Source organism: Quercus suber, unplaced genomic scaffold, assembly GCF_002906115.3.
Source record: "Quercus suber isolate HL8 unplaced genomic scaffold, Cork oak 2.0 scaffold_696, whole genome shotgun sequence".
In the NCBI taxonomy this organism is placed as follows: domain Eukaryota; kingdom Viridiplantae; phylum Streptophyta; class Magnoliopsida; order Fagales; family Fagaceae; genus Quercus; species Quercus suber.
Window position 1 is genome coordinate 170,324 of NW_027070137.1, and position 21,736 is coordinate 192,059.

Below are 21,736 nucleotides of genomic sequence, written 5' to 3' on the forward strand. Positions count from 1 at the left end.
ATTGAAATTATTTTTTTGCTCACCAGTAACAACACCAAAGACACCAAAGATTTGTTATGGACAACATTTTTCAACTTAAAATAGTAGCATTTCTCAATTTAAAAATAGTACACTGTTTTATTTTCCCTATATTGTATTTTGGTACATCAAACTAAAACCAAAACTCCCTACATTTGAGTGCAAATATTCATGAGTTCAAACGCGTTAAACTAAGCTATTAGCATCTTCCCTATTGATCTTGTAATTACTAGAAACACTTTCAAGGAGAGGAGCAACGTCAAAGTCACTTCCCTTCTTCTTAACTGTGTAAGCTCTAGGAGGGGAACACCAGCAAAGAATCTGCAAAACCTCCCTCATGGAAGGCCGATTTGCAGGTAATCTGCTAGTGCATTTGAGTCCTAGTTTAAATACCATAGTCATCTCTTCCAAGTAACATGGTTCCTTGATTTCATCATCGAGGGCATCGGTAATAGACTTTTCTTCACTGCTGTGTTGCAATGCCCATTCTGCTATATTCATGTTCTCATCATTGGGTTCTCTTCCAGTGACGAGTTCAAGAAGTACAATTCCAAAGCTGTAGACATCAATCTTCTCATTGACCTTTGTTATATAGGTGTACTCTGCAATGCGAATCACAAAAGGATATGTGCAGATGTGTTAGACATTGGATGAAACATTGAACATAATTATTTTTAAATACTCTTAAATAAGTGTTTTTATATGCTTGAACTTTTGAGACAACTAGTAAATTATCAATAAGATGCTCTTTACCTGGTGCGAAGTAACCAAAAGTTCCTGCAATAGCAGACATTGTGCGGGACTCTCCATGCTTTTCTAACATCTTTGCTAACCCAAAATCAGCTATGCTTGCCTTGAACTCAGAATCCAACAAAATGTTGCTAGACTTCACATCTCGATGAATGATTGGAGGAGAACAGTCATGGTGCATGTAACTTAGGCCTTGTGCTGTGCCAATTGCAATTTGCAACCTTCTTGGCCAATTCAAGACCATCTGATGCGCCGAATTCATCCCTATTGATGATTTTCTCTTCTTCCCATGGAGCCATCTATCTAGACTGTGATTTTCCATGTACTCGTAAACAAGAAGCTTTGAGTTCTCACTTGAAATACAGCACAACAACTTTACTATATTGGAATGCCTAATTGTGCCCAGTATATCAACCTCCGCTAGAAATTCTTTCTCGAGCTTGTGATCTAAAGTCTTGTCATTCCAAATACTTTTCACAGCAACAAATTGGCCTGGATGGTCAGTGGGAATCCGGTATACTTTCCCTGATCCACCACTTCCTATAATATTGTTTTCAGTCAAATTCGACAGAATGTTCAAATCTGTGAAATTCAATCTTTGGAATGATGTAAGCTTCCATGTTGCCAGATTGCGTTGGTGCTTTTTCCTCCGGTAGTCACTTAACTTATATAAGCTTAATAAAACAGTGACTAGGAGAACTACAATGACAAGAACTAGAATCATGGCAAGGTAGATAGAGGGCATTTTATTATTGTTGGAATCAAGGGTTTTGGTGTAACAACTTGGAAGGTCTAGAATTGGACTAGCAACACATAGATTGGAATTATTCAAGAAGCTGTTTTCATATGCAAGGTTGTTAAGCTGATCTGGGATTTTTCCAGAGAGTTGGTTGTAGGACAAGTTGAGTGAATTAACCATCAAATTGAATGGGATTTCACCGGACAATTGGTTGTTTGACAAGTCCAAGTAATTGAGATCAGGTAAAGACCCAACCACTCCTGGGATTTGGCCAGAAAGCTTATTTCTTGAGAGGTCCAAAGTAGTTAATAACTTCCATGAGATCATCTCTGATGGAAGCTCACCAGAAAATTGATTACCACCCAGAAAAAGAGAAATAAGATGAGAAAGACTAGTTAATTCTGCTGGAATTTTTCCGGATAGCAAGTTGTTTCTTGCATCAAAGACAACCAACTGCACCCAGGAAGAGATTCCAACAGGAATTTCACCTGAAAATCTGTTGTTACGAATTTCTACCCTTGTCAAATTCGAAGCCAACTTACTTGGAAGCCCACCCGAAAACAAGTTATCACTTAACATCAAGCTTGATAGATTGAATAATGTCCAAAGACCAGAAGGAACTTCACCTGAGAAATTGTTTCCCTGAAGCTGAACTGTACGCAAAGTAGGACAATTTCCAACCCATTTCGGCACTTCCCCGCTGAGATTGTTAGAAAATGCAACCAGTCCTTGCAAAGCACCTCCATCGCATAAATGTTCCGGCAATTGACCACTTAGTTGATTCTCCGAGACCTCAAATGCTTCCAACTTCGAATGCATGCCTAATTCCGGTGGCAAAGTTCCAATCAACTTGTTTCTGAAAACCGCAAAATCAATCAGTGGTAGTTGGCCTATACTTATTGGAATCTCACCGGTCAATTGATTCTCAAACAAACGCAACACTGTCAAATTTCGTAACTTGCCAAAACCTTCAAGTCTCTCCAAACTTGATGACGCTTCAATCGAGCTCGGTATCTCACCAGACAATCTATTAGCAAAGAGATACACAAACTTTAAACTCTTTATCAAGAACAAACCGCTAGGAATAGCACCTACCAAATCGTTATATGCTAAATCCAAGTGCTCCAGGCTCGAAAAATTCGAAAAATAATCTGGGATTTGGCCAATCAAATTAGACCTTTTCATCCACAAAAACGTCAACTTCCTCAACCGTCCAAACTCTTCTGGCAAAGCTGTAGGCACAAACTTATCATTATAAGGCATGCTCAAAACTTCAAGATTGGCCAAGTTACCAATTTCCTTTGGCCACGTGCCGTTGAACTGGTTTTGATAGAGTTTCAACGTTTTCAACTCTGTCATGTTCCCGATCCCTTTTGGGATATTGCCTGAAAAGTTGTTGGCTCCGAGGTCTATGTATTGGAGAGTTTGAATCCGGTATATGTCTTCTGGGATTGGACCCACAAAAAAGTTTTCAGAGAGATCAAGATATTGGAGCTTGGAACAATTGTATAGCACTGTTGGAAACTCCCCTGGTATGTAATTCCAGGCCAAGTCAAGGAAAGTCAGGTTCTTGAGATCACAAATTGTTGATGGAATTTTTGTGGTGATGTTTATGTTTTGGAGGGTTATTTTGGTGACCGCGCCGTTGGTGCAACTGATCCCCGGCCAATTGCACGGTGAGGATGAGGAGTTCCATGACTGGATAAACGGTGGATCACCCCACTGCTGTTTCAGGCCGAGTAGGATGGCTTGTTCGGTGTTCTGGGATTGTGAATTTACTTGAAAGGGTATGGAGATGAGGAGAACGATAAGGAGGGGTAGTGGGGTTTTGAGAAATGGCAAGGGTAGTTTAGTCATTTTGGGTGGAGTCAGTTACTCACTCCGTTGCTCCGGTTAAGTACTTTCCCGGGGAATCCAACGGTCAATATTCAAATGTGGTGAGTGGAGCTTATAGACAGTCGTGAAGTAAACTCCATTTGTTTTGAGATACACGTGAGATAATGACCCAAAAACTTGGTGCGCTTATCACTGGAAAAAAGTGGTTTGTCCAAAAAAGAATAGTCAAAGTAAACATGCTGGAGTTTTGTTCCAAGACGCATGTACATTATTTAATTATCACTTCCAGCAGGTAGACCTAACAGCGACTATCTTTTTGTTAACTTGGACTTCAACGGCACGATTTGTAGATAGTGATATGAAGGTTCCCCGTAGGTGTTCTAAATTTCTTTCTAGACTTTCAGTCAGTTTAATTTCTGAATTTCTTTGATAAATTATTTTGCTGAGTGTTTAATGTTAAGGTCCATTTCCTCCGCCTAAACTAGGACACTGTCTTGATTAGTTTTTTGACTCTATATTCGGTTATTATGACTTCATTTTGTGGTTTGTTTAGCTTACTGAGAAGAGAGAAGTGATTAATTGAAACTTGTACTTTTAAATGTGCCAGTTTAAATCTCATACTTTCATTATAGTGTTGAATGATAGTCTTAACTCTTAAGTTTATTATAATTTATATGTGTTTGGCACAATAATAAAAGTGTGGGGTTTGAAGTATCACATTTGAAAGTATTGGATTTATTATTTTTGAGAATCAAAATTATTAGATTTAATTTGTCACAAAGATAAAACTGTTAGGTTTTTTTTTTGGTATACTTACCCCTTTATTCTAAAAAATGGAGTCTACTTGATATCTTTGTTTATTTATTTTCTAAATAAAAAGGAGATAGGGTAAGATTTGATTATTCTTTTTATTGTTAGGCAAAAAGCATAGGTTTTGATTTCAGTCTTTTATTTGATAAGAAAAGAAACCTGTTTTAAGAAATGAGTTTTGAATGAATTATATCTTAAAAAAAAATGATATTTTAAAAAACATTAACTTTCAGTCAGTTTAATTTCTGAATTTCTTTGATAAATTATTTTGCTGAGTGTTTAATGTTAAGGTCCATTTCCTCCGCCTAAACTAGGACACTATCTTGATTAGTTTTTTTGACTCTATATTGGGTTATTATGACTTAGTTTTATGGTTTGTTTAGCTCAGTGAGAAGTGATTAATTGAAACTTATATTTTTAAACGTGCCAGTTTAAATCTCATACTCTTTCATCGATCATTGTGTTGAATGATAGTCTTAAGTTTATTATAATGGGTCATGCTAACGATAGTCTTAAGTTTATTATTAGGAAAATTTTGATATAACTTTTATAGAAAATGATAAAAATTATCAAAATATTTTTTTTTTCTTTTCCCATAAAAACTTTCTTTAAATAAATTGTTAACTAATGTCCTAAGAGCATTTGTTAGGTGTTTGGCACAATAATAAAAGTGTGGGGGTTTGAAGAATCACATTTGAAAGTATTGGATTTATTATTTTTGAGAGTCAAAATTATTAGATTTAATTTGTCACAAAGATAAAACTGTTAGGTTTTTTTTTATTTTTTATTTTTTGGTTATACTTTCCCCTTTATTCTAAAAAATGGAGTCTACTTGATATCTTTGTTTATTTATTTTCTAAATAAAAAGAAGATAGGGTAAGATTTGATTATTCTTTTTTATTGTTAGGCAAAGAGCATAGGTTTTGATCTCAGTCTTTTATTTGATAACAAAAGAAACCTGTTTTAATAAATGATTTTTGAATGAATTATATCTTAAAAAAAATGATATTTTAAAAAACATTTATATATAATAAATAAGAAAGAAATTGTCCAAATGAGTCTAAATCTTCTGTCTCACTTTTTCTTTTCCACTCTATTCTCCACCAATAAAAACTTGTCACATGTTCTCCTAATTAATTAAATACTATCATTAATTAATAATGATAGTATTAATAAGTCAATAATGGTAATATTTAATTAATTAGGTAAACATGTGGCAAGTTTTCATTGGTGGAGTATAGAGTGGAGCAGGAAAAGTGGGATAGAAGATTTGGAACATAAAGTTTTCATTAGTTGTAACATAAAGTTATAATCTTTATTAAAAAAATTAACATGGTTACATATTTTAAAATTTTAATTTTTGAATTAAATGTTTTTTTACATGTCAAATTTCCTACCAATCCGCTATTGTTTATTATTTAATCTATAAAATAGTGCACGCGCGCGTGATTATACAGCAGACCGAAAAAAAAAAAAAACACGCGTGTATTTTTTTTTTTTTTTTAAATAAAATTTTTCTGGTTAGTCGCAAATGGTTTATAATATAAAAACTTTGGGATCATTGTTCTGGAAGTTTAGTACAAGAGATTAGGCTTAAGAGAAAATAGTGGGCATATATAAAATCTTATAAAGATTTATTAATTTAATTGTTGTGACAATTATTGTAAAAAATATTATATTTATAGTATTACCCAAATATATTATATCACAATGTGTAGTACAATTGCAAAATACCCTATTAGATAGTCCGCCGCCAAAGAGCATGGATTGGCTAGTCTATACTCTATAGCATCATTTTGTTTGTTTGATTTTTTTAATACAAGTATACACTAAGAAGGGGGAAATGACCTATTCACATCTCTAACTTCAAGAGGAAAAACTCATTGAAAGAGAGAAGAGATGTTAAAAGATTGATCCTAACAAGAGGCGACCTAACGGGCAAAATTATTGGACAAAAAATTTACATCTCCATTAAAAAGAACTTAAAAAAAAAAAAAATTATATAAAGAAACACAGCCTCGAGAGGCTTAAGTGCAGAAATGTACACTGATGAGTAATTAAAAGTAACACTCGTCCAAAACACACGTTCATAATGAATGTAACCCATCTAAAGGTAAAAGTCACCAACAAACCGTTTTGATCACATGATACGTCTAAAGTATACTTGTCCATAGCTCCACAGTCACACAAACCAAATCATTACTTAGATATCATAGATGAAGATCACTCCTCCAACCCACTACAAAGAACATGGGAACGATTTCCAAGTATATATCTTGCTCCCACTAATTCCATATTCACTTCTCCTATAAGGAAGGTGGTGAGAATCAAGGGAAACACGATGCACTCAAGTTATCCTATATAAAGACCAAACCTTTTTCGTTTCAAGGTATGCCCAAAAAAATCTTAAGTCTTACATATTTAGAGTTTTTGGAGATCTTTTGTGAGATTCCGACTTAATCATTAGAGGATCTTTGGTTAGCACCACACAATCAGCTCACTGATTTCTTGTATCATCATGCGGTGCTCTATTAGGTATTGTTAGGTTCTAAGACTTTAAGATCTAATGTATTAGAACTTTAATTTGTATTGTGTTGGCAAACCATGATCAAAACATAGAGTCTAGGTTTAGGCTCGCTCAAAGTGTGTTTACTTGTAAAATTGGAATCGAGTGATTGCAGAAATTATTGGACTTAATCTGCAAGGCTTGATTGATTGAAAATTAGACTCAATAATCAAACCACGTGCAAATTTATTTTTCTGCAGAAATTTCAATTCAGCTCTAACCTATTTGACGTGTAGGGTTTTGTGTTTTACTCTAAGTATAAAAGAAAAAACCCTAGCTACATTTTAAAGGACTTTTTGATGAGTTGCGTGTTGAATCTTTTGTGAGATGTAGAAGTGTTTACCTTTATACACACATTTAGGATTATCAAGATCAAGATTCATGTCAAAAACTTGGTGATCTCTTCAGTTGTTGCATAAAGAACTTTAAAGAAGATTTGAAACATTTGAGTGGAGTCTCAAAGTTACAAGTAGGAGAACTTGTGGTTGCAGTGGATCAAAGAAAGATATAGTTCGTGGACTCGAAGCTATCACGTGGTCGTGGTAGTAAGTTTTCTATTCGAGGTAGCAATAGGATGTTAATGGTCTAAGTTCTATTGTACAAACTTCAATTCTTTCATAGTGGATCTGTTTTACCTTAAGTATAGTTAGGTTAAATCATTCCCAGGTTTTTTACCGGGATTATCATATTGTTGTGTTCTTTATATTTTCGCATTATTTACATGATATGATTTTATTGTGTTAACCTAGTAATAATTTATCTAAGTAATCTCTTGGCTAAATAACTAGGTTAAATAATTTGTATTAAGGAGTCTAAAAATGGACAGGTGTGTTTAGCCATATCTTAACCTTAATCCCACGAGGATCCCGGTAGCATTACCTGAATACTTTGTGCTCCCAATGATTTGAATATAAGATGTGGATTTGAATAAAACTATGGGAGTAAACTTTGCCATTGGATCACTCACCTTTGGTGGTGTCTAGACCTTCATTTAGTTCTTAAAAAGGACTTGAATAAAGAATGTGAAAGAGAAAAGGAAAAGAATATATGTATTTTTTGAAAGGAAAGACCAAAAGTCTCTCAACGAATCTAAGACTATGGCCAGTTGGCCACTATGAAAGAAGAAAAGAAAAGGTCATCTGCATCATTTGTCTAATATGTAGATACAATGTACTTCTGGTTCTGGAGTATTGAGATGTATGGGATCACTGATTACAGTCACTAATCAATGATAACCTTTTGTTAGCAAAAAGTAGAATATCTAAAAGAAAAATTAGAACCGCTGTATTGCAAATTTAAAATCCATTTACGCAATTACACAAATTGATGTGATCTGTACATAAATGAAGAATTACTACTAAGAAGTAAACCTAATAGAACAAATATATTTATGTCCATTGTAATTTATTGGGTTTAGACTGACTTGAAGTTAGCCATCGAACCCCAAAAAATATCTTTTATGCATCAGCTTTACGACATACTTGTGAGAGTCCTACATAAATATGCAGGCCCACACAAAATACAAGAGCCTTTTATATTTTATCAAGGACTGACTAAGTGGACAAGAAAATTTGTTATTTTCCTCTAGCCCAGGTTGAAAGTTCAAACTCCAGTATAAAGTTGACTTCAAAGTAATGCTGCCATATAGGGCGTTGATCTAATAGAAGACAAATTGTATGTTTGCTTACCCAGAAATTCTCTTGATATCTTTATTGATTCTTTTTCGCTGGTTTTTTTATTTTTTAAAATTTTATTTCTTTATTCTATCATGTGGTTTATTGAGTATATACCACTCATTATTAGTCAAACTTCGAGAAGATGAAGTACTTTTTGGATGTTTCCTGGAACAAAAAATTTACATCTCCATTAAAAAGAACTTTAAAAAAAAAAAAATTATATAAAGAAACACAGCCTCGAGAGGCTTAAGTGCAGAAATGTACACTGATGAGTAATTAAAAGTAACACTCGTCCAAAACACACGTTCATAATGAATGTAACCCACCTAAAGGTAAAAGTCACCAACAAACCGTTTTGATCACATGATACGTCTAAAGTATACTTGTCCATAGCTCCACAGTAACACAAACCAAATCATTACTTAGATATCATAGATGAAGATCACTCCTCCAACCCACTACAAAGAACATGGGAACGATTTCCAAGTATATATCTTGCTCCCACTAATTCCATATTCACTTCTCCTATAAGGAAGGTGGTGAGAATCAAGGGAAACACGATGCACTCAAGTTATCCTATATAAAGACCAAACCTTTTTCGTTTCAAGGTATGCCCAAAAAAATCTTAAGTCTTACATATTTAGAGTTTTTGGAGATCTTTTGTGAGATTCCGACTTAATCATTAGAGGATCTTTGGTTAGCACCACACAATCAGCTCACTGATTTCTTGTATCATCATGCGGTGCTCTATTAGGTATTGTTAGGTTCTAAGACTTTAAGATCTAATGTATTAGAACTTTAATTTGTATTGTGTTGGCAAACCATGATCAAAACATAGAGTCTAGGTTTAGGCTCGCTCAAAGTGTGTTTACTTGTAAAATTGGAATCGAGTGATTGCAGAAATTATTGGACTTAATCTGCAAGGCTTGATTGATTGAAAATTAGACTCAATAATCAAACCACGTGCAAATTTATTTTTCTGCAGAAATTTCAATTCAGCTCTAACCTATTTGACGTGTAGGGTTTTGTGTTTTACTCTAAGTATAAAAGAAAAAACCCTAGCTACATTTTAAAGGACTTTTTGATGAGTTGCGTGTTGAATCTTTTGTGAGATGTAGAAGTGTTTACCTTTATACACACATTTAGGATTATCAAGATCAAGATTCATGTCAAAAACTTGGTGATCTCTTCAGTTGTTGCATAAAGAACTTTAAAGAAGATTTGAAACATTTGAGTGGAGTCTCAAAGTCACAAGTAGGAGAACTTGTGGTTGCAGTGGATCAAAGAAAGATATAGTTCGTAGACTCAAAGCTGTCATGTGGTCGTGGTAGTAAGTTTTCTATTCGAGGTAGCAATAGGATGTTAATGGTCTAAGTTCTATTGTACAAACTTCAATTCTTTCATAGTGGATCTGTTTTACCTTAAGTATAGTTAGGTTAAATCATTCCCAGGTTTTTTACCGGGATTATCATATCGTTGTGTTCTTTATATTTTCGCATTATTTACATGATATGATTTTATTGTGTTAACCTAGTAATAATTTATCTAAGTAATCTCTTGGCTAAATAACTAGGTTAAATAATTTGTATTAAGGAGTCTAAAAATGGACAGGTGTGTTTAGCCATATCTTAACCTTAATCCCACGAGGATCCCGGTAGCATTACCTGAATACTTTGTGCTCCCAATGATTTGAATATAAGATGTGGATTTGAATAAAACTATGGGAGTAAACTTTGCCATTGGATCACTCACCTTTGGTGGTGTCTAGACCTTCATTTAGTTCTTAAAAAGGACTTGAATAAAGAATGTGAAAGAGAAAAGGAAAAGAATATATGTATTTTTTGAAAGGAAAGACCAAAAGTCTCTCAACGAATCTAAGACTATGGCCAGTTGGCCACTATGAAAGAAGAAAAGAAAAGGTCATCTGCATCATTTGTCTAATATGTAGATACAATGTACTTCTGGTTCTGGAGTATTGAGATGTATGGGATCACTGATTACAGTCACTAATCAATGATAACCTTTTGTTAGCAAAAAGTAGAATATCTAAAAGAAAAATTAGAACCGCTGTATTGCAAATTTAAAATCCATTTACGCAATTACACAAATTGATGTGATCTGTACATAAATGAAGAATTACTACTAAGAAGTAAACCTAATAGAACAAATATATTTATGTCCATTGTAATTTATTGGGTTTAGACTGACTTGAAGTTAGCCATCGAACCCCAAAAAATATCTTTTATGCATCAGCTTTACGACATACTTGTGAGAGTCCTACATAAATATGCAGGCCCACACAAAATACAAGAGCCTTTTATATTTTATCAAGGACTGACTAAGTGGACAAGAAAATTTGTTATTTTCCTCTAGCCCAGGTTGAAAGTTCAAACTCCAGTATAAAGTTGACTTCAAAGTAATGCTGCCATATAGGGCGTTGATCTAATAGAAGACAAATTGTATGTTTGCTTACCCAGAAATTCTCTTGATATCTTTATTGATTCTTTTTCGCTGGTTTTTTTATTTTTTAAAATTTTATTTCTTTATTCTATCATGTGGTTTATTGAGTATATACCACTCATTATTAGTCAAACTTCGAGAAGATGAAGTACTTTTTGGATGTTTCCTGGCCGGCTTCCGTATTTTTAATGCTAGTCTCTCACATGTCCACTAATTGCTCTCCATTCCATAAGGCACTACAACAACCACACCTATTATGATTTTTTTATTGGAGCCGATGCCAAACGCAATACATTTGACTTAAGTTATCTTAGTGAAATAAAAATGTGTTATTTTTAAGTAAATTATACTTTTATTTTTAAGAAGATAAGTAAATTATATTAATTTTATTGGTTTAATTTAGATGATACTTCCATCTTTCTTTTAACAGGAAGAGTATTCTACTTCACAATCAACCTTATGATGGTGTATTATAATTTGTAACCTTCTGAGCTCTGAGCGTCTAAGTTCATTGAGAATTTGACACTAGACAGGGCCAATTTGTGATCTCCAATATACTAGGGGTGGAGGGAATAATTTCTAGCAAGACAAGACAATAATAACAACTTTCTCATAAAATCCCAATTCCAAAAATTTGATCTTGGCACCAATCTACTAAGTAGAGCATGTTCCATCGTGTAAGAAAATGAGTATATACCTCTCTAGGATAGGATTGTGTATGAGGTTTTTTTACGTTTTTTCACATTGTAAATCATATTGTTATAACTTGAACAGTTGTTGCTCATAATGTTACTTGCAACTAAAGTAAGTCACACAATATCTACAACCTAAGAACCATAGAACAAAATCTAAAAGCTTTTGAGAGAAAGGTGGAGAGGAAAAAGATGTTCTATTTCCGCGAGTTGCACAAATAAGAGAGGCTACACTCTTTTTGTAACCCACTAGCCTATAGTACATAGGAGTTAATCCCATTAACTATGGTCATGTCCACTTTGGTGACATGACTGTCCAAATTCTAACACAGCTTTTATTGGGGTGGGTCTTGTATTCTTCGCTTCCTCCTTCTTGGTAAATTTTAAGCTAAAGAAGAGTAAGTTCCAAGAGCAATTTGAGTCGATTCTTTTTGGTAATGATACCTCATACCATTTTAGTCATTGTAGTCAGTTCAAATTACACAAAATTCAATTTTGGACTACGCACGGTCAAAAGGGAGCAGGAAAAACAAAGAAAGAAAAAGGAGGTATCAATTATACAATGAATCAAACATGAAACACCTAGAAGAAAGGCAAGTAGGCGACTTTAATGTCCTGCCAATTTCCCCTCTGCTCCTCACTAACTCTTCGACTAGTGAAACATATAGAATGGTCATAGAGAAGCCAATTGTTTAAGCACACATAATCTAAGGCACCAATCTAGAAGAAGTTACATATAATTCAAATAGAAGAATATGACACATTTGACAATAAAGCTCCGGTCATGTGCACCGTAATAATACCTAATCCATACTCACTAGAAATTTATTGATTTTTTTTTTTTGTCTCTTTGTTGGACATTTTTTGTAACCCAAAACTCTTGCTAGATGGATTGTCCTTTGGTTACTATCGGGCAATCCAAACTCATGCCTGCAAACACAAGAGAGAGGCAGAGCAAGATATCGTTGCCAATACGGCCTGAATTGATTTATCCAGTGACCTTTGGGCTTGGTATTAATATTTAATACGACTGGAAAGTGAATTAGTTAAATTTCATAAATTTACTGACCATTTTAACCAAATTATTGTTAAATCTATGAAGAGGATTACTTATCCAAATAGAACCGTATCTAGTAGAAATAAAGCTAAATTTAGAGCACAAGTCAATCAATAAAGTACGGGTAGAATATAAGTTTGGGAGGGGGAGAACCTGATGTGTTATTCCTTTCTCTTAAGGCTAATGCAGAATAATTATTTGAAAAATTGATGAAGAATAGCCTTTTTCAATTTTGGGTACCCTTTGTATTTATACTAAGGGAAGATTGAGTTATGGAAATTGTGAACAATTTTCTTTTTTTTTTAGATGAGAATTGAGTTACAAACTTACAATGGCAATTTTGTAAAAATATCCAATAAGTGAGATACGCTCTTTCTAAAAATCAGTTTTTGTTCATTAGTACTCCACACATACAAACATTCTAACACTCACACCTCTTCTTTTTTCTTCTTCGCCTTGCTCATCCTAGTCCTAGAACTCTGCTTCACTTTTGTCTCTTTGTCTTTAGGTCTTGCATCTGAAGAAGAACATCGAGTTAGAGAATTGAATATGAGATATGAGTTAAGAGTTTTGAATTATAAGAATTAAGTTGTGAGAACTGAGTTTTGATTGATGCTAAAACCAAATAGGGCTTGAACTTTTTGGATGTGGACTCGTTTGTGAAAATAGATGATAGCACAACTTTCTCACTTGGGGTAGGCAAAAAGTTATTATGTTATACCATCTCCTGTAGAGTGCTTGCATAGGTGAAAGTGGGGCTCTTGGGGGATAGCAAGATTAATCTTAGGCGAGATTTAGGCCAGGTAGATCTTCATGCAACCTTGGGTAGCTAGCTTGTTAATTTGTTGGTCCAGACAAGCCCAATAACGTATAATGAAGATTTTTCTTTTTCACTTTTGCTTTGTTTTGAGGCCCAATACATTGTGGTAGATTGCCATTTTTATTTGGCATTGAATCCAAAGGTTACAGTGCCATCCATGGGACTTGGAGGCCCAAAACCCTTTCAATTTCATTTATTACTGTTATCATTGGGCTTCGGCTGAGTAGAGCCCACACAGAAAAGCCCTATATACTTCGTGGTGAGTGACTGAGTCTGAGTGTACTATGTAGAGAACGTTTGCACCACATCCCCTTTTCACTGGGTACTTAAGATTGCCATTTTGTCAAGCCATGTACTCGAGCCTAAATTATTATGGAACCAAAAAAATTATTTCTACATGCTTTATTAAATACTTGATGCCAATAACTTGTGTTTCTGAATTTTAGTATGTTTCCAATTCCATTGATTGTTTGAAAAAAAAAAAAAAAAATTATTTCTAAAGGTCTATTGGCATATAACTTATTTCTAAGGGTCTATTATAACATTTGTCTTTCATCGTTCAACTTCTTTTGAGTTTTCATCGACCAAATGATATTCTCTCTCTAATTTTTTTTTTAATTTTTATAATTCAGAGTTGGAGGATAAGAAATTCATACCTTGACGTCTTTATTAGAAATACTTAGAAGTACCACTTGAACTACAAAGCCCTGAGGACTAAATGATGTTTATAGAAGTAGTCAACAAGCCGAGGGCATAGCTTTTGCTCCATTAAAATATATATATATATATATACACATATAGGTGGAATGCATGGATCAACTAGTATCAACAGAAGAAAAAGAAAAGAAAAGGAAACGAAGAATACATGCATGATGGGGAATATTGGAGCGGTTAACGCATAATTAGAACATTAGTTTCATTATTTTGTGAGAACTTTGCTGCACAAATTGAGAGGCAAGATCGTTTCCCAATTTCACCACACTATAAGCAACCAAGAAATTGAGAAAGAAAATCCTTACATGTCTCTTAAATATATAAACACAGCAGCTTATTGATCATAATTGCTTATAGGTTCTGAATCACTGTTTGAACTGGAAAGCCTTGCTGGCATGAAGACACTTATTTAATCCTTGGATGGCACCACATGCTGCAGCCAATGAAACAAGAAAGCAAAACAAGCTCAAGATTTGAAGCCCGAACCACTGAAATGTTCGTTTCCTAATCTTTTTCTGAGCAATGTACATCTCCACTGGGAAATAGACCGCAACTGGCCAGAAAGCAATGGCTCCAAGAAGTGAAAGCATCTCATTGAAAAAGGGCATAGCCATGGCAAGAACTGTTATTATCACCACAAAAATTGTTCTCCAAATTAGCCTTAAGAAGTTGATACTAAATCTTATTTTGCCAATGTTTAATGGGTACTCCACATATAAGAACTTTGAGTTAGGCCATCTCATGCTAGCCCATAATTCTAACATGCGGAAGACTGGTTGCCCAATTACCTGTCCACAAATATTCAACATGAAAGATCATCTAACAACTTAATTTTCAACTCGCTAGGGAAACAAAATTTTCTTTTTGCTAAGATATTAAGTTGTGATTAAAGTAACATCATTTTTATATGGGTTTATTAGTGACATTACATTTATAATATACCAATCATAATAGATCATGCTAACGATTGTGAAAGATATTGCAATTCTAAACTTATTGCTTAATTTTACATCGTATATCAAAACTAAAATGAAAACATGAGTGAAATTATTCAATGCATCCGATATACTACAAATTCCTTTTTTATAAAGGTGAGTATCATACCATATGTGAGTTCCACATATAAAACCCATATTAGTTTTTGTGCAATTACAATATATTTGAACTTATGACATTCTTTCCATGATATAATTAATATTAATTACCAGGGAAAAACACCAATTGATTTCTTATACAGGCAAGATTTGAGCTCAAAGAACTTCAACAAAAGGTCCAAAACCAACTAAAATCCACATTTATATTTGATGGAGAGGGGGAACTAGATGCTGAGTTGGTTTGAAATTAGAATGTTGTGTAGAAATTTTGAATCATATATAAGTTTGGCTAATTTCAAGTTATGAAGCATGGTTTTAGCTTCTCAAGGTGAATGTCTCTGGATTACGGTACAAATGGTTTTAGCAGGTAAGTTCAGTTGCTTGTAAGTTTTACTAGTTAAAGGCGAGTTCTGAAAACTTTTAATAAAAATATTAGATGTTATCCAAGAAAATAAAATAAAAATATTTAAGCATCAATTTGGAATGCTTGAAAGAAAGAACCTGATATGATCCCAATAGGTGCACCACAATCATGATATTGCCCAAGTCTATCAACCAGAAGGGCTCGTAAAACCCAAAGCCGGTCAGCATGTTGCCCCGTGCCTCGTTCCCAAATGCAGCATAGCCAAGGCAACCGCACATGAGGAAGAATACTGTCATGGTCGAGATAGCTATTGTGTTAGCCTTCTTCATCACTTTATTTTCAGGCGGTGATGACTTTAACGTGTCCTGAAAATATAATTCACAGGAAATGAATGTAAAAAATTTTCTTGTAATATAATCAAATAAACTTATTTGCTTGAAATAAAAAATCCAAATAAGAATCTGATGCTTCTCAAAAAAAGAAAAAGAAAAAAAGATCACATATATACATATATACATATATATATATATATATTAAAAAAAATTAAAATAAGATCATCTCACGACTTATTTACTTGTAATAATCCGTGTTGGTAAGTAAAGAGGTTAAGTCTAATCATGGTCATCCAAGAAGGTGGTTTGAGGATGAATGCCTCCTCGGCTAAGCAAAGCCGAGGTCGAAAGGTACGGCATGACATTAAAAGCAAGTGTTCCGGACAATTCCACTAATGAGGATAAGTATTAAGAAGGAACAGGATATAGGGAGGCTATGAAAAATCTAAAGAGAAAGCTACTACCACCACATTAAATACTCTACAGCTAACTCTCTAGCCGCATTAATAAGGAAGTGATACATGAACAGTAACTTTCAGTCTTACAGCTAATACCCAAAGACTTCAGGAAGGTGTTGATGGGATAAGAATCAACACCAGCAATCTAGTTTGCACGTGGAAGGTGGAGATGAAAGGGGAAGATAATATAAAATGAAAGAATACCCTGAGAGATAAGGATCAAGAAATTAAGAGAAAAACACTGTAGCAATCAAAAATGGAATTTGTAATCAAACTTGAGAGAAATATATAAGAACTAATCTCCTCGAATTGTGCTGAGGATGATTTGCTTGATATTAAACCAATCTATCTTCATTTTCTTGTCATCTTGATTCACTTTACTTGTTGTCTAATTCATTAAAACCCAGTTTTTTAACCTNAAAGAATGGCTCTAAATTTTGATATTATTATAAATTATTTAATTTTGTTAAATTATTAATTATCCGATTTTTTTTTTTTTGAGAAGAAAGATATTGCATTTCATTGAAAAAAATCAATCGTGATTGGCGAAAAGAACAGAAAGCAGGTGTGAAGGACATCCTCCATCCACACTGAATAACCTCTAATATGTTTAGCGCATGTTTAGCTAGGTTGTGCGTTACAAATTACCAAGTTTACTTAAATTATTAGGAAATGATGAATTTAATTACTAAACTATAATTCTAACAATTCCTTTCATTTTGGGGGCATAAATTCCCCCAAAATAAATGAGGTCCATCAAATGAGATTCTGATTTGCTTGATATTAAACCAATCTATCTTCATTTTCTTGTCATCTTGATTCACTTTACTTGTTGTCTAATTCATTAAAACCCAGTTTTTTAACCTACTTTCTACAAATTCATTGTATTAAGCTCTTTGGGCCTAGATTCTTATAACTTTTAAGCTTAGAACTCAAATCCGGTCCTTACAAATGTGTTATGCTAAATTCATAGGGTTGGGTACTTACAAAATATAGATGAGATCATGGAGTACATAATTGGAGAAATTTTATATGTATTTTTGGGAGAATTTTCCATCAACCTATTACATGGTGATGAAAAAGACCTTCAACATGCAATATTAATCCAATAACCTATTTAATTTGCAGTCATTATCCTGATTAAAATAAATGTATATAGTCATTTCAATTGGTTAAATGCGATTCCTCTAAAACATTTGAATGAAAACTTTTAACATTTTCTTTACATGATCATGGAATGTTTTATGATAAAAAGAAAAACTTGTCTATATATATATATATTTTTTGGATGTGTGGAACTTGTCAATAACTGTGCCAAAAGAAAATAGGAAGGAGGAAAAAGAATGAACATTACCCGAGATGACCCTTGCAAAGGAAAGTCCAATCCCTATACTCGCATAACCGAAAGACATAATTGCTGCCACACTGGACAGCCATGACAATTCATGAAAGTTTGGGATTTGAGACAATAAAATCTCAAAAATCCCCAATGCAGTCATGTATGGATTGTTGGAAAACTTGCATGGAGCTTCATGGCCTCTTTTGTGGAAGCAATGTGATTTATGTATAGCCCTACAATATACAGCAATACTCGTATATAGTAACAATTAGATAGGTCTCAACACAATTATACTGCTAGGGAAAGTGTAGCAGTCTTCACTTTCCATATATGCAAAGGGAAACTTACACCATGTTTGTAGATGTTGTTATGGTATAGCCGATCAAAATTTCAATAAGGCTCATATTTTGGACCAACCCACAAGCCATGTTCATTTCTCCACCTAATCATTTAGAACATAAAAAGGAAAAAAGACAATTTCAATAAATTTAGACAATGAGACTGTAGGTATTAATTTTACAATTTTTGGTGTATGCTTTAAAATTACCTAAGATGTTTTGGACAGCCTCCATTTATGTGTAATTTCGCTTCCCAGTAACTAGGTCTGGGCACCTGTAACAATCTGCTAAAAGATTAGCAGTATATAATGTAATCGCTGCAAAAATTAAGACAATGCTTATGCCGAAAATCCATCCGAGTTGTGCCACACTCCAGGCCAGTGAGAGAACTCCAGTGCTTATCACAGCAGTAATTATATGTGCACTTGCAGTCCACACAGTCCCTGCATCTCATACAAGTTCTAAGTGTATCATGAAAAAATGCTTGAATTAATCATTTTTAAATCTTAAATTAACTCGTGTCAATTTTTAAGTACATATTAAAAAATTAATTAAGAACTCTATCTATTATATTATTGTTAATGTAACACCAATCACATTCATTATCATTTTAAAAGGAAAAAAGAATTGTAATTTTTTTTAAGCTTTTGTATTTTCCATCTCTTTTACCCTTAAAAGGATCGGAAGACCATTTATGCTGTTGCATTAAGTATTTTTTTCACCTCTTATTGAGGGGTGTGTCATGAAGTGGGTTCCCTTAAAGTGTGTCGGTTCATACTTCATAGGTGTGTGGATCTAAATTTTAATAGAATTTGGAATGAGTTTGAGATCTATATATTTTAATAAATTCATATTTTGAAAATATAATTTCAACTCAAACTTTTTTTTTTCCCATTTTTAAGTAAGTTTACCGAAAAAAAAGTAAGTGCACCAAAATAGACCAAATGGATCGAAGTGGACCGAACGGATAGAAATAGATCAAAACCGAAATGGAGGGTGGGCATTAGTTGTTTGTTTTTTTTTTTTTATAATTATTTTATCATTTTATTTTGATAATTTAATACTTATAACTACAAATAATTGGGGATTAATTTGAGCTCTAATTATAATAATAATGGAGAATAAATTATGCGGTTAAACTAAAAAACTCTTTAAGAGGTTTAGGGTTGATTAATTTGCACAGTTAGGAAAAAGCCACTAATAATATCAAAGAAATGTTAACGAATATACTAAGGGCATTGATTTAGAAACTATTTTTAGAAATATTTTATGGGAAAATAACAAAATAATTAATTTAATTTTGTTGATAGCTTTTTATATTTCTCATTATAAAAATTGTGTCAAAATTTTCTTAATATAATTTATTAACAATTACTTTAAAAACATCCGTTAATATGACCCATAATAATTCATCACTATTATATCTGTTTATACTCAATTATAGAACTTTTACTCTTATGAGGAACCCCAACTGCTCTCATTAAAGCCCATGAGTAATCTGGCACAAAGGACAAATCATGAAGCTTGATGACATCTAAATGACTAAATCTCTAATCTATAGGTTGACATTAATGGACCTTCACCAATAACATTGATGAAATTAATCCCCCGGTTATTTATTTTTATTATGAATAAGAGATCCCCGGTTTTACTTATTACAACCCCTCTCTATATCTCTGTAAAATAATAATAATAATAATAAACAGCTCAGTTTAGATTATGTGGCAGTCTATAGACTGTGTTTTGATAAAAATTAAAATCTAAACTATATAATGAGTAAAATGGACAGTTTATGAAATGGAAAAGACTATGTTTTGAAGGTTCTGCCTTCCAACATATTTAGTAAGTGTTCATTAGTTTGTGAGGAAACAGTGACCACACTTGCAATCTCTCTCTTCTTCTTTTTTTAGCCAAAATAAAAAAGAAAGTGCATCTTTACATGTCTTACACAGATTGTTGACCGTTTCTATCAATTCGAGCTTTTTCTCAACCAGGCTACTAAATTCATAGATTACATGAAATCATAAAAATAAGTTAATAAACATGTGTTTTGGTAAATAGGGAAGAATAAATAATATGAGATCCACAGTAATTGGTCAGAAATGAGAGAGACGGCACTACAATGATACGTGCACAAAACAATCAAATAAATAACTAGATAAAAGTATTACATGCATGCATGGACTTTGGAAAGAGATCAGAGGGACAGAGAAACATTACCAGTTCTTTTGGGTTTCCCATCATCATCTAGTTCTCCATTTGCACCTTGTCTGTCAATATTACTCAAACCAGATTCACATATCTCGTGTTGGAATTCTGAATCAATGGCACTCTCCATATACTCTTTTTCTTTGCCCCTTAGCAAGCTAGCTAGCTACTTCTCTGTCCTTTGAATGAAAGATCAATGACTATATTCAGCGTTTCAAAAAACCTTCACCGTAAAAATGGGCATTATTTAAGTTTCTTACGTCAAACCGTTCTTTATGGAGGTTTGCTTTATTCATCCCAAGATTCACTCTGCTGATGACAGAAGTAGAGTCAAGCACTCCTATTTATTGTACTGCATCTGCATGTAGTTTATGTGGCTCAATATGATTGATCCAAGCAAGACGATGATAGTGTATGCGTTACTTTTTGGGTTGGCAAGTTGGAGATATTCCAAAAATTTTTCTGAATTCCTGATGTGTTAAGCTTCCTTCTCATCTGAAAATGATCTTATATATATGCGGAATTCGTGAATGGGATCCATTTGTACGCGGTACAAGAATGATTTCACATTGAGGTCCATTACTTGCCATATTAGCTATTTACAATTTACATGGATATACACGCCAAGCATATTGGTGTGTTCCTGCAAGTCTGAGAGCGACATTCAACTCATACCAGATCCCAATGTGATGTTTGTGCTTCAGCCAAAAACAAAAATCCAATATGTGATATTTTGATGATAACTTACACTATACTAGATGATGTAATTATGTTGTTCTACCTCAATAATTCAACAAGTGATTGTTGATGATAAAAGTCTTATAATTTAGTTGACATCTTTTGATATTTTTAATAGAAACATTCTTTTAGAAGAGTGAGATTAGAAAAATCTTTTAATTATTTCGTTCTCTATTTCAAAAAAAATCCTTAAGAAAACTAGGCCAAAATCATTGTTTAGTAGCTATTTTGCTTCATTTTTTAAAAATACAAATCATAAATTGAAGATTTGATTTCGATATAAAAATACTCCCTCCTCAATAGCCAATAAATAAATAATTCCATTCTCTATTTATCCATGGATTATTAATCATACTCATTTAATTGGAAGTATTTTTTTATTTATCCATTTTTTTTTCCAATTGGAATTGTGAGTCACATTTACAAATATTATTTTTCAAATATTTATTATTAGTATTAATTATTACTATTATTAAGAAATAGCAGTATTTTTCACACAAAAATAGTGTTTTTAATTCAACTATATAGAAACTGCTTAGCTTTATTTCTTACTCACTAAGACTCTAAAAAAAAAAAAAAAAAAGAGAGAGAGAGAGATGGTTTTCAAAATATAATTTGTTATGTATTCCTTTAGTTATATCATCACTCAAAACTTTTCTCAACAAAATATCAATACTCAAACACACACACAAACGTAGAGTTAGCCTCTACTTTCCTTTTTCTTTTC

General features: G+C 33.2%; 1 protein-coding gene and 1 pseudogene across 1 annotated transcript; both read right to left on the reverse strand.

Annotated features, from left to right (window-relative positions):
• Positions 1–97: 97 nt before the first annotated feature.
• On the reverse strand, positions 98–3,623 carry LOC112003456 (receptor-like protein kinase HSL1). The gene is made up of 2 exons (XM_024035649.2): positions 772–3,623; positions 98–620 (listed from the first exon to the last, which is right to left on the reverse strand). The coding sequence occupies exons 1-2, from the start codon at positions 3,362–3,364 to the stop codon at positions 205–207; spliced, it is 3,009 nt and encodes a 1,002-aa protein (XP_023891417.2). The 5' UTR covers positions 3,365–3,623; the 3' UTR covers positions 98–204.
• Positions 3,624–14,301: 10,678 nt separating this feature from the next.
• LOC112003446 (amino acid permease 6-like) lies at positions 14,302–20,846 on the reverse strand (annotated as a pseudogene).
• Positions 20,847–21,736: the final 890 nt, after the last annotated feature.